This window comes from Myxocyprinus asiaticus, chromosome 29 (genome assembly GCF_019703515.2).
Source record: "Myxocyprinus asiaticus isolate MX2 ecotype Aquarium Trade chromosome 29, UBuf_Myxa_2, whole genome shotgun sequence".
Classification (NCBI taxonomy): Eukaryota; Metazoa; Chordata; class Actinopteri; order Cypriniformes; family Catostomidae; genus Myxocyprinus; species Myxocyprinus asiaticus.
Genome location: NC_059372.1, coordinates 19,635,333 through 19,647,643, shown reverse-complemented (window position 1 = coordinate 19,647,643; position 12,311 = coordinate 19,635,333). Strand labels below are relative to the sequence as shown.

Sequence of the window (12,311 nt, the reverse complement as noted above, 5' to 3'; positions counted from 1 at the left end):
TTTATTTTACTTAAATCACATACAATTTTCCTTTTTTCACCCTGAGAACAGCCATGAATTGTGGTAACATTTCTTTATAAAATAAATTAATTAATTCCTAAATCGCATTTAATAAATCATCAAATTAATATTTCCAAGGAAATGTTTGCAGTTAAATGGTTTAAAGTGATACCTGCAGTACCGGAGACAAAATAGTTGTTAGATTACTTCAGAGTAAAAGTAATTTAAGCATTAAAACAGAGACCTGTTCACTACATATTTGAAAAAATGAAGAAACGCAGGTACTGTAATAGCATTAGCCACCACTAGATGAAACTCTTTAATATTTGTACTTTGTATCAAGATTGAAAAAAATACATTTCTTTTTATAGTTTATTGATGGATAAGTTGTGTGAAAAGTAAAAAGAAATGGATGGTTGTTTAGATAAAAATGTGCAAGGTAGCAAAGGAGACTTTTAACCAGCCCTTGGGGTAAAAGGCCTCCAGAGTGATTAAAGTGATATTGTGTACATATAGGGACAATAGTTATAGGGCAAAATTTGTCATCTTGGGCAAATACTTTTGAGACATTAAGATGCACTTTTGAGTAACAGATTAAGACAATACTTATACAAAATAACCACTTCAGAAAAGGGTTAACCATTTTCTGTTTAATTTAATCACATCTGGCATTTTATAACATCTCAAGTATTCTATAAACAATCTCCATTGTGATTGGATCGGTCAATGCGAGCCCACTGTGAATGTTTTTCATAACAAATCTATTCGCCTCACTTAAGAAAAACAATGTGTTTTATAGGAGCCTTTAGCCCCTTCAACAGGGGGGCTTTTTACCCCAAATACTATCCTTTTACTTATTGGACAGTTATTAAAAAACGTTTGATTCAATAATCTTTAACAAAACTGAAAATGATAAATAAGTATTTTGTCTAAAAATGTATGTGATAATTTCCAGGATTTATATTAGCTACATCAGTCAAACTAAAAATCAAACTTTAGACACCACAATCAAATATCTCATGGACCAGGATCATTTTGCAGTGTTAATTTTGCAGACAAACAGGTGAATTCTGATTTAACCACTGGAGTCTGATGGATTACTTTTATGCTGCCTTTAAAGTAGAGGTCTGTGCGGGATGGAATTTTCAGACCCACACTTTCCTGCGAGATTCTTTCCTGCTTGCAAAAATATGTTCTTTTTTGTCTCGCTCCTGCCCGCAACTTTCACGTTTTGTCCTGCTCCCGGCAGCAAAAAAGATTCTATCCCGCTCCTGCTGGCTCCGATGTCATTAGGCTATTTTTTCCAATTTCCACCAGTAAAAAAAAAAGAAAGAGAGAAAGAGAGAGACAAAAAAAAAAAAACATGTTTAGTTAACACTAACATTGCCAAATATCTTATTGTGGTTGTTTCAACATTTTTTATGTACCTTTAATAAACCGTTAACATACTGTGTGTAGCACTAAGGGATCTGCCTTCTTGTTCAGATATATATCAAGTGCAGCATTAGTTCTGTCAGGTCACGTGAGTCAAGCTTGCAATCAGCTGACACTCAGCTGATCATGACGTCTACCAATACAATTCAGGCGCTTTTCAGAGCAGTCCTTTTTAAGTCCTCCATTCATTTGTTCATTTATTACTTAGCTGTCTTTCCACTGCATGGAGCACAAGGAAGAATTTGTATGAATTAGCCACCAGCCCTGCGCCTGTAAATCATTCATTTTTTGTTGCTCTTGCGCAACAGACAAATAACACGGATAACATTCTCTACCTTAAAAACATGAAATAAATTTGAGTAACTTTTATTTTTATTTATATATATATATATATATATATATATATATATTTTTTTTTTTTTTTTTTTTTTTTTTTTTTTCAGGAGTCCTGCAAGTAATTTCATTCTCCCACTTCTTGCACAGAATGCACACTTCCCGCCCGCACCCACACTCAGCAATTCAAACTTGTCCCGCACCGCTCTCTGTTGCACCCTGTGCAGGCCTCTACTTCAAAGTTCTGGCCACCATTAACTTGCATTGTATGGACCTACAGAGCTGAGATATTCTTCTAAAAATCTTCTTTTGTGTTCAGCAGAAGAATAAAAGTCGTACACATCTGGGATGGCATGAGGGTGAGTAAATGATGTGAGAATTTTCATTTTGGGGTGAACTATCCCTTTAATGTGTGCTTTTAATTTTACTAACCACTAGATGGCATTGTTTTCCATACTCGGCTTTGAATCTTTTCTCAGTACAATCAGGGGAAAGCTTCAGAGCTTTCCGAATATGTACAGTTCTGTGCTCTGAAATTGGTACATTATTAAAAAAATGGAGATGAGTATACTGTACATTTATGGGGAAATAACTTGTAGGACCTTATAGTGGCTTTTACATGCAATTTTAAATTGTCCACTCAATGAAAAATGATAACTTTCTGCGACTGGGGTACAAGAAATGAGACAATACGAAACCAATATAAGCTTCAATAACCCTTCCAGTAAACATATCTAAGCATTATAGCAAGTAAACAACTTCGCCAAACATTTAACAGTTAAACATCTATCCAGACTGCCGTCACGCTGCTGCTGTCCTGAGGCAAAGTTGGGTCTGATAATAATGCAGGTTACATGTTATGTTTTTCAAATGATTTCAAGTGATCAAGCTCTTTGGGGGTTATAGAAGGTCAAATTAGTTTTTTACTTTTACATTTGAATATAATGAATATGTTTGGAATGCAAATGTAACTAGAAAAGCATGAGTAAAAAGAGGAGCATATCATATTTCTCTTGCTTAGGGCAAAAGCTCTCTACCAGCTCTCTAACTGCTGCTCTATGTAATGTGCATTGTGGAATTGTTGCTGGGGCAGTCTTTTTGAAACAACAAAATAAACGCCTGCAAACAATGTGTGAACATACACTTCAATACATACAACGGGATCTTAAAAATCTGGAACACAGAGTGAAAATGCTTTCATCGTGCATTTTTCTAAAAAATTGATTCTTTAAATTACAAATTAGCCTATATTATCAGCACAACAATTTGGGTGAAAAACATTAGTCATAATGTCTTAGTATTTTGGAATTTCCAGATTTTTTGTGTAGTGTCAGACATTTTGACCCCACCAGTTAATTCTTGTGGGGAAAAAAAAAAAAATTAATGTGAGGGTTTATGTCACAATTGTAAAATTTCAAGAACACTTTGAATGTGACATAACCATTAGGCTGTGAGTCTACGAGTACTATGTTTATGCTCTCTTCAATATGCCTAGTATACCCACATCCTTCCGAGACACAATCACAATGTTTCTCCATTATGTTTGCAGTTCTTCAAGTGCAGTTTTTGATGCTGCTCAGGTGGCAGAGTATGAGAGTTGGGATTGGTGGATTCAGTGGTGACTTAGCAGTGATATAACCCTCCGCTCATTGATTCACTGGATGTTACAGGTGGAGTCTGAAACCACCAGACCATTAATCAAAGCAGATGATTTGCAAGAACGGCTCCTGACGGAATAAAAGAGAGGTTAGGCAGAAAGAAACCGAGACTTGATCTTACTAAAGTAATATCCATAATTGTGACACTGCTGTTAAAATGTATAGTTGCTCTTCAGCAATCAGCATGGCACATACAGCATGTAGCTCATAATGCAAATGATTGCAGTCCCTCAAAAACAGACAGAAAGAGAGAGATTTTGTTTAACTCTATGCATGTTAGATGTAGCTGTGTAGGAATTAGGTCAAGACTGTAAGCTTCTAAGTACACACCAGATACTTCTGCTAAAAAACGTTTATTATTTGGGCAGTGAATCATTGAGAGCAAAAAGCTCATTCCATCTTCGATCAGGCGGTAGGCATATTGACTGAGTGTGTGTGTTGCCTGGACACATGTTGTTTTTCTTTAAACACAGTTGGTAAAGGCAGCAGGCCAAACTGGGAGTGGGCTGCTGACTCAGCCACCAATGGTGCATTCATTTATCTGCACTGCAGTGCTCCGCCGCACCCTCTCTCTCTTTCTCTCGCTTTCTCTCTGTCTCTCCCCCTCCGCCCCCACCCCCCTCCCTCCTGTCTCCACCTCACTGAGAACATACGAAAAGGAGAGGGGGGTGAGAGAGACAGACATTTTAAGATAAAGACCAGGTCCTTACCATGTGTGGCTGTTGAGATGCTCGGATAGAGGAGGGGGGAATATCATGCGTCATAAGGTTTGACGATAGGAGTAAAGGAGAGGAAAATAAAAGATAAGGGATCTAGCCATGTGACTAGCAGAAAGGGGAGCAGGAACAGAATCCTGCTTAGCTGTGAAATGGAGGAGAGGGAGATGGAGAGAGAATGAGGAAAAGGACTGGGAAAGGGAAGGTTGTCATGTACGAATATGAGCTTACCATGATAAAAAAACGACAATGTTTTAAACCAGCTAAGACCAGCAAATTGACTCAGGCTGGTTTAAGATGTTTCTTTTAGCAGGATTTCATTTTTTTCCTTCCTTCTTCTTTCTACCATCCTCCTCCTTTAACAAACGCTATACTGGTAAAAGTGCAAATCAATTCTGCGAAGACCTGGTGGCCCAGATGCATTTCCCTTGAGGTTAGGGGGTACAGCAGATGGGTGTCACTTCATACATAAGATCACAGCTAATAGCCTTCTATTGATCTTTCCACTAAACCATGACTTAGTAAATGAACAAATGGGCATTTCCTGACATGATCTGCAGTGTGATGCAGTGATGCTAGATTAGAAGTCCATGTTATTAGTGCATCTCAACCAAAGCTTATTTGAAAGTTTATCACACTGTGAAACTCTGGATGGCAAAACCACATCCTCATTTTTTTCTTCAAATGGTCTTTGGTGTGAGATGATTTTAGTGTCTTTCACTAGCACTAATTAAATGTTTTCCAATCTGTTAAAGACCCTATGAAATAAGTGGCTTTAAGTCCATGTCTATTTCTTCAGGGCAAATAGATTACAATAATGACTCATGGCTCATCTTGCACTACACAGATTTTTGTCCAATGAAAATGCTCTATAGAATGAGAACCTCCTCCTAATAGAGCGCAACAGTGCCCGGCAACTTTTTCACCCATCTTGGTTCCTGATGTATTTTTCCCATTCGTTTCTTCCAAAGGGATTTCATAAAAATTCTTCATAAGAGTTCGAAGCCATGAACCAAACCAACCAGCTCTGAGCTGAATCACAACAGTACAAACTTTGATTTTAAGGAAAAAAGTATTTTAAATCAGACAAAAGACAAAGGTACAATGTCTTTCATAAGGGAATGAACTACAGTCCCATGAAGCATTGACGTAATTTATTTAAAAACAATGGGAAAATATAGCACTATTGATTTGAAGTTGTTGATTTGAAATAGAATCAATTCATTTTCATTTTGTTGCAAAATATTTAAATATTTGCCAGAGGTGGACCTACGGGACAGGCAAGCCAGGCAATTGCCCGCGGGCTGCAATAACAGTTGTTCACTGCAATGACACTTGAAACCAATGATTGGCTATGCTTGGCAGACTTTCACCACTGTTTTATGAAGTAAATTTTACAGTAAGAGTAATTCCTTAAGTTATATAAGGAGTACACATCTGACATTTAAAATCAAAACAAGAGTTATGGACATAAACATGTAATGAAGACACACATGTCCATTAAAGCAAGTAACCTCTCATCTTTTTGTCATTGCGAGGCTTCAGTAAACAACATACATTAGAAGTTGTAATCCAAATATGTGTGCATTTAGAGACAATTTTCTGGATTCTCATATGTTTACTTCACATTTCTTTAGAAAAGATTGGATTGTCATTCAGTTTTCCACTAAATTATGTGACTCATGGTGTGTTACATATGTACAGAAAGGGAAGGCACATATAGAAGAGAGTTATTACATCACAGCTAGTGTATTTTTTTCAGCTAGTGTGTATTTTCACAGCTAGTGTATTTTTTTGAGTTTAGATAAGCAACTTCTACTATGGATTAGATCATTTATTTTTCATGAAAAGAGTGGTTGTGAGATGGCATTTCCAGCTTTTGAACCTATACTGTGTTACAAAAATGTATGCTTGTTAGTGAAAGATAGTAGCTTAAATGCTTCTAGATTTCTTTTTCTAAGAGCATTACTGAAGTCTTTACAACACCCCAGACAAGCACATATTGAATGTGCATTCAATGTATCATAATGTGGTATTATTAATATCGATATAGCCTTCTCTTAAAAATTATTTTACCTAATTCTGTTACAATGAGAATATTCAAGCTAAATTTATCTGTTATCTGAATGTATATAATTATTTACTTTAATTATTTAGCAGTTCCATGGACTTCCAGTGCAGCCTCCTTCTCTGCTCATGATGAAGAGGATCTTCACACATCCAGCAGTGCCATCAGCAGTACCACAACAGCAGGTAATTCCATCACATCAACACCTTATATTCACTAAACAGGGAGCGCTGTAGCATCCAATAGCTCTGTATGCAGCTAAGTGCATTCAATCCAAACTTCCTATCAACAGTTCAGTTTCAGGCTGCAGATGATGTTTGGACCACTCAACATGTTTGGCAGACATGGGACAATGGTAATCAGTACATAGATTCAGAATTTAGAGTGTATCATTTTATTTTATCATGGTTGGCAGTGATTGAATGATCCTGGACTTTACTTTGATTCAGAATTAATTATGCTAATTTCTGATATAATGTCTGTAACATCTCAAAAACATGAATTACCAACACTCCTGAAAACAAAATAAACAATTTGATTTTAAAGTAATATCTGACTTTCTATAGTTTGGTATTTTTTTTTAAATTTCACAACTTTCAATAAATATTTAGGGAAACTATTTGGCCTAGAATTGTTTTTTTTTTTCTTTCTTTTTTTGCTTGTTTATTAGGTGCTTCTAGTTACAAATCAAAAAGGGAAATGGAAAATGCACACAGCAATCACGCTCGGGTCTCAGAAGGTTAAAAATCAATTCCCCTTTGGAGAAAGTGAATGGGATTTTCATGCCCAGATCCAGACTGATGCGCTCTATACCACATGCAACCGATTAGCAAATCGTAAATCATAGTTCTTGGCTGTGATGTAACTAAATCATATTGGATCTTTAGGATGAACCCTTCTATATCTCCTGCCCAAACTTTCCATTTCATTAGGAAATGCATCAATACAGGAAAGATAACTGTGCTCATCAAGCGATTTCATTGGGGTCTTTAAGAGCAGAGTATTATTTCAAAGTATTTGTAAAGCATGCATAAATGGTCTTATGGGTCATGAGTCATGAGTGATCAAGTATTGTATGATTCCTTGATTCCTTGATATGAATAATTCCATTTGTGGATTCAATTTATGTGATAGTGACTCATGAGGCTGGTAGGCATGACATGATGTCCATGGCTTCCCATTGAAGTTCAATAAAAAAAAACTGAACACTGTGTGCAACTGGAAGGCTGCTTTATTGTTAATAAAAAGTTTCGTGCTCAAATGAAGACAATCTTTTATATGTTCTTACTAAGAGTTCCAGTGGTTGTGCCATACACACCATTATATGTCATCCTATAACACTGTGTCAAAACAAAACAACAGTTTGAAAAGCACTTTTGAAATATTTTCAGCAAAATGGAAAAGCATTTTAGTCATGCTAAAAATGGAAGTCCAGTAACTGAATATCGATACAAAAGTGAGTTTCAAAGATGGAAAGAACACAAAAGTCTGAAGGCAAGCTTTTTTTTTTACAAGCCAAGTGGATGATACACAAAGTACAGAAAACAGAACATCAGAAGATTTTGTAACATCAAATCTAGAAGAAGTGGGCTTGTTTCTTGGTTTGTTTTCGGTATTCCTCTGGCAGTAGACCAAATGCCTTGTTCAAACTATAGTCCCTGATTTGCACTGTGCTCCATTTCTTTTCTCCTCTTTCCCCTTCATAAAATAAATGTTAAATATGGCACCATCCTCCAAAATTGCTGTAAAATGCAATTTAGAAAATTTAGGAACATGGAGAAAATGCAGGAAAAGGCACACAACAATTAGTGAAGTAGCAGACCACTGAACACATAAAATCCGGATACGAAATGAATACAAAACTGTTGTTCAGGCCCACGAGTTTCGGCACTGAAGTGTTTGGGGAGGCCTTTAGAGTACAATTCTTGACCAACTCTGTGACTGTTTTTGAATTTCAGGCTTCGGTAGGTGACTACAAAATGTCCATATGCAAGACCGAGCATTCATGTGCATTCTTGTGTAAATGTGTTTGTGTCAATAAAAAAAAGGTACAAAGAGGTGTGCTGTTTGCATAACCCTCTCATCATACAGTATCAGGTTAAAATATAAAAGCAGTGCTGATAACAATCATGCGTGAGTTTGTCTCCAACATAAATCTTTTGACATCCACTGGACATGTTGCATATAAATGAAATGTTACAGTGCTCATTTGTGTATCCTTTCATACATATACTTCATATATATATATATATATATATATATATATATATATATATATATATATATATATATATACATACATATAATCTGTCTAATATTCATGATACAGTATATAATTCAATTCCCTTTAATAAAAGTGAAAAGTGTTAGAAAAAAATTTAAAATGTGTGACAAGGGCATCAGCTGGAAGCCATTCTATATCATTGTTATAATTTATTATTAGATTAATAGCAGTAATTCTTTAAAAGTCTGTATTTACAAAACCCACAACAAAGCATGCCAAAAGAAAATAATATATTACAATGCTTATAGTTTTCTTCAAATGTTCATTCTTAACTTTTCAGCAATAGTGCCATGTATGTCATAGCCCCCTTCTGTACATTAAATTATACATTAACTTGTCGTACAGTGTGAGAGTGATTTTTCCATTTTGTCCCCTTTACATCTGAACTAAAATGGGGTTTGGTGTAAAACTACATGGTAGTCTAAGTATTTTACTGGGCTTCATTTGGTTCAAGTCCACAGCACGCACACTGATTTGCAGACCTCAGGCAGTAAGCAGACCTACAGATCGGTCTAAAAAGTACAGGGAGTGGGTTTGTAAACTGGTAGCGTGCTCTCTCCAGCACACTCAGAAAACACTGGCTTTAGTGGTGTACATTTACCAGCAGTTTGAAATCAGCATTGTATTATTTTGTCTGTGGTCCACTTTAACACCTTATGCACAGATACTGGGCTAGCCCACACCTGAATAAGCATTAATCCTCACAGAATGTGAAAGTAAACACTAGTCAAAATGCTGTAAACAAAAGAAATAATGTAAATCTAATCAATTTATTTTGCACCTAGAGCAAGAAGGGATGGCAGTTTGCTCAAAAGGTAGCAATTTAGTGTTGCCTTGTGTAGAGCATGAAAATATTCAAATTTATTATCAGACCCATCTCTTCATCACACTTCAAACTGCTGCCTTTCTTATTTTTCTGCTGTGTAAAGCCAGAGTTTATATGTATGTATGCTGTATCCAATCTATTCTGCAGTCTATACCAAGTAATCTGAAGATTTTTATGAGTCACTTGATCATACAATAGGGAGGAAACTCTTAACAATGTCATCTGGGGTATGGCTACTCACTTGCCTTCCTCAATATCTGTAGGACAAAACAAGATGCTTACAAAACTGCCAACTGCTGAAATGGTAAACACGAGTATGTATTGACATGAACACAAATCCCCCCCCCCCCCAAAAAAAATGCATCGCCTCTCATTGAGGCCTGGTCCCGACAGACTGACAAAGCATTGTAAGGATTAAAATGGCATGGTGGCAGTACTATTTGAAGACATATTTAAGAACCTACTGGAGCCTCAGCTGCACATTGAGGGGCAGTTGAATCATATTGTAATGCTGGTGCAAAATAGCAAATCAAGGTTTATGAACCCAAGATTTGATTTCAGTGTAATCTTTCTCTAAATTAGCTCATCATTCCAAACATTGCAACCCTTTCTCCTTCCTAGGGCAGTGAAACACATCTATAAGTGTACAAATGTGTTTGTGTTTCGTCTCTTGGCATTTGTCATGTTGTACCGCCTGAATTACTCACATGACGCATGGTGTGAGAATCGGTTAATCAGGAAGAAAGCATTATGAGGGGTAAGTACAAATATACTTGTCATAGCCAGTAGTTAAATATGTTACAAACAATTTCCCTGCTCTATCTATTTCATTTAATTACTAGTGGACAGTATCCAATGTACGGTCAAGCCACTGATGTGGTTTGAGTAGCAGTGCCAAGTGGACTATGATTATACATGCATGATTCCTGATCAAAACATGCCACCATGCAAGTCGTCTCTATGCACTGAACGAGCAAAATTAATTATTTATTTAACTGGAACTCGGTCTAAGTATGTCCCTTTCAGCCCAAGTCAAAAACCTGGATAAACCCCCAACCCAATATCAATGTGAAAGCCCATGTATAAAATGTATTTTTTTCTGCAAGTATAACAAAGAGATGATGACAAGATGAATGACATGGGCTGAACTTTTTTCCCTACTCTTTTGTGGGTCAAATAAGGTGAAAATATATTCACCACAAACAAATGAAACCCTTGCATAATGTTCAGTTTTTTTTTTGTTTTGTTTTTTCAGCGTACACGCCACATGATTGAGTTAACATTGTTATTACAGGTTCTCTTATGGTTAAAACACAACATCCCAGAAACATCCTTGGATGAGTGGGAGGTTTCCATTGGATTTCGGCAGTGTAGTGTTTGGAAGGGATGTCCTTAGCGGAGGAATGCTGAACTCCACACATGGTGGTTAAAGGAATCCTTATGAGCTTCAACATCTCTTTGTACTGCTTTGACCTTTGGCAGGTGGTCCCTATCAAAGATATCTGCCATAGGTCATAATTTTGTGTCTCATTGTATGCCTTGTCGGCTGCTGTGAGGAGACAGTAAAATCTTGGTCACTGAGCCCAGATGTTGCACAATAAGCTCATAGGTTAGTTTGGTCAATATTAAATTGGTAAAAACCAAGCTGCTTCATCTGTAACAACAACCTTTTTTTTCTCCAAAGATTTTCAGTGTTTTTGTTGCAAATGATTTTTTTCTATACACTTTTTGGAATAGATAGTTTCAGTCTCGACTCCGTTCTGTCTCACTTTACCATCATTCCTAACATTTAGATTCCTTGACATCTTTTTGGTCTTTGCCCTTTTTGCCCTTGCCGTCACTCTCCTCTAACTTCTCTTTCTCAGGTTTAGTCACACTGTCATAGGACGGCAACGAGGCAGTAGAAGGCGTGCCCTCCTTCTTGTCCTGATTGGTCCCACCGTTCTCCAGCTTGCCAAGCAATCGCTTGCAGATGAAGCCTTTCCGAATAAGATGGGCACGGTAAGCACGCTGGATGACTGAGGCAGACATATGCTCCTGCTTACGCCGCAGAGTAGTGGTGATTGGTTCAAAAGACACTTTGGAAGGATTGGCAGCAATGAAGCGCTCCTCCATCTGTTGCCGCATCATGTCCAGGTCACCACTATCACCCAGCACACGTTTGGTGAAGGCAAACAGGATGTCTAGGCAGTGAATGCGGTCACCGCTCACCATGGGCAGGTCCATGGCGATCAGCTCTATAGTGTTGGGCTTGGGAACACGCAGCGGGTGCTCCAGAGTGTCGGCAAAGTCACCCAGCTTGGCGAAGGTGATAAATTGGGAGGCGGTGGGATCAAACTTCTCCCAGATCTCATAGAAGGACTCAAAGTCATCCTCACATAGTGGGTCAGAACTTTCCTCCGTGGCAACGCTGAAGTTCTCCAGAATGATGGCAATGTACATGTTTACCACAATGAGGAAAGAGACAATGATGTACATGACAAAGAAGAAGATGCCCACCGAAGGGTTTCCGCAGTCACCTTTCACTGTGGTACCTGGATTCTCCTTATTTGGGTCGCAGTCCGGATCGTAGTTAAGAATGGGAGCCAGAAGACCATCCCACCCCGCCGAGGTGGTTATCATGAACAGGCAGATCATACTATTTCCAAATGTTTCAAAGTTGTACATGTCATCTATGCCAGCCTCTCGCTTTACATAGGCAAAGTTTGACATGCCAAAGATAGAAAAGATGAACATGACCAAGAAAAGTAGAAGGCCAATATTGAACAGGGCAGGCAGTGACATCATCAGGGCAAACAGTAAAGTCCGAATGCCCTTTGCCCCTTTGATCAGACGCAAGATACGTCCAATTCGAGCTAGACGGATTACCCTGAACAATGTTGGCGACACAAAGTACTTCTCAATCAAGTCAGCCAGGAACATACCTGTGGTGTAGGTGATAAGAAACAGGGAGAAGAAGAGGAGAAAATTAGTTATGAAATTATCTAAAAAT

The 12,311-nt window shown here is 37.6% G+C and overlaps 1 protein-coding gene across 5 annotated transcripts in view; it reads right to left on the bottom strand.

Annotated features, from left to right (window-relative positions):
* Positions 1 to 7,422: 7,422 nt before the first annotated feature.
* LOC127419592 (sodium channel protein type 8 subunit alpha-like) overlaps positions 7,423 to 12,311 on the bottom strand; it is a 90,978-nt gene continuing 86,089 nt past the window's right edge. For all 5 annotated transcript variants that reach the window (XM_051661100.1, XM_051661104.1, XM_051661099.1 and 2 more), the window contains one exon: positions 7,423 to 12,243. In XM_051661100.1, coding sequence (XP_051517060.1) covers positions 11,102 to 12,243 — 1,142 coding nt within the window. In that variant the 3' untranslated portion in view covers positions 7,423 to 11,101. The remainder of the gene's footprint in view (positions 12,244 to 12,311) is intronic.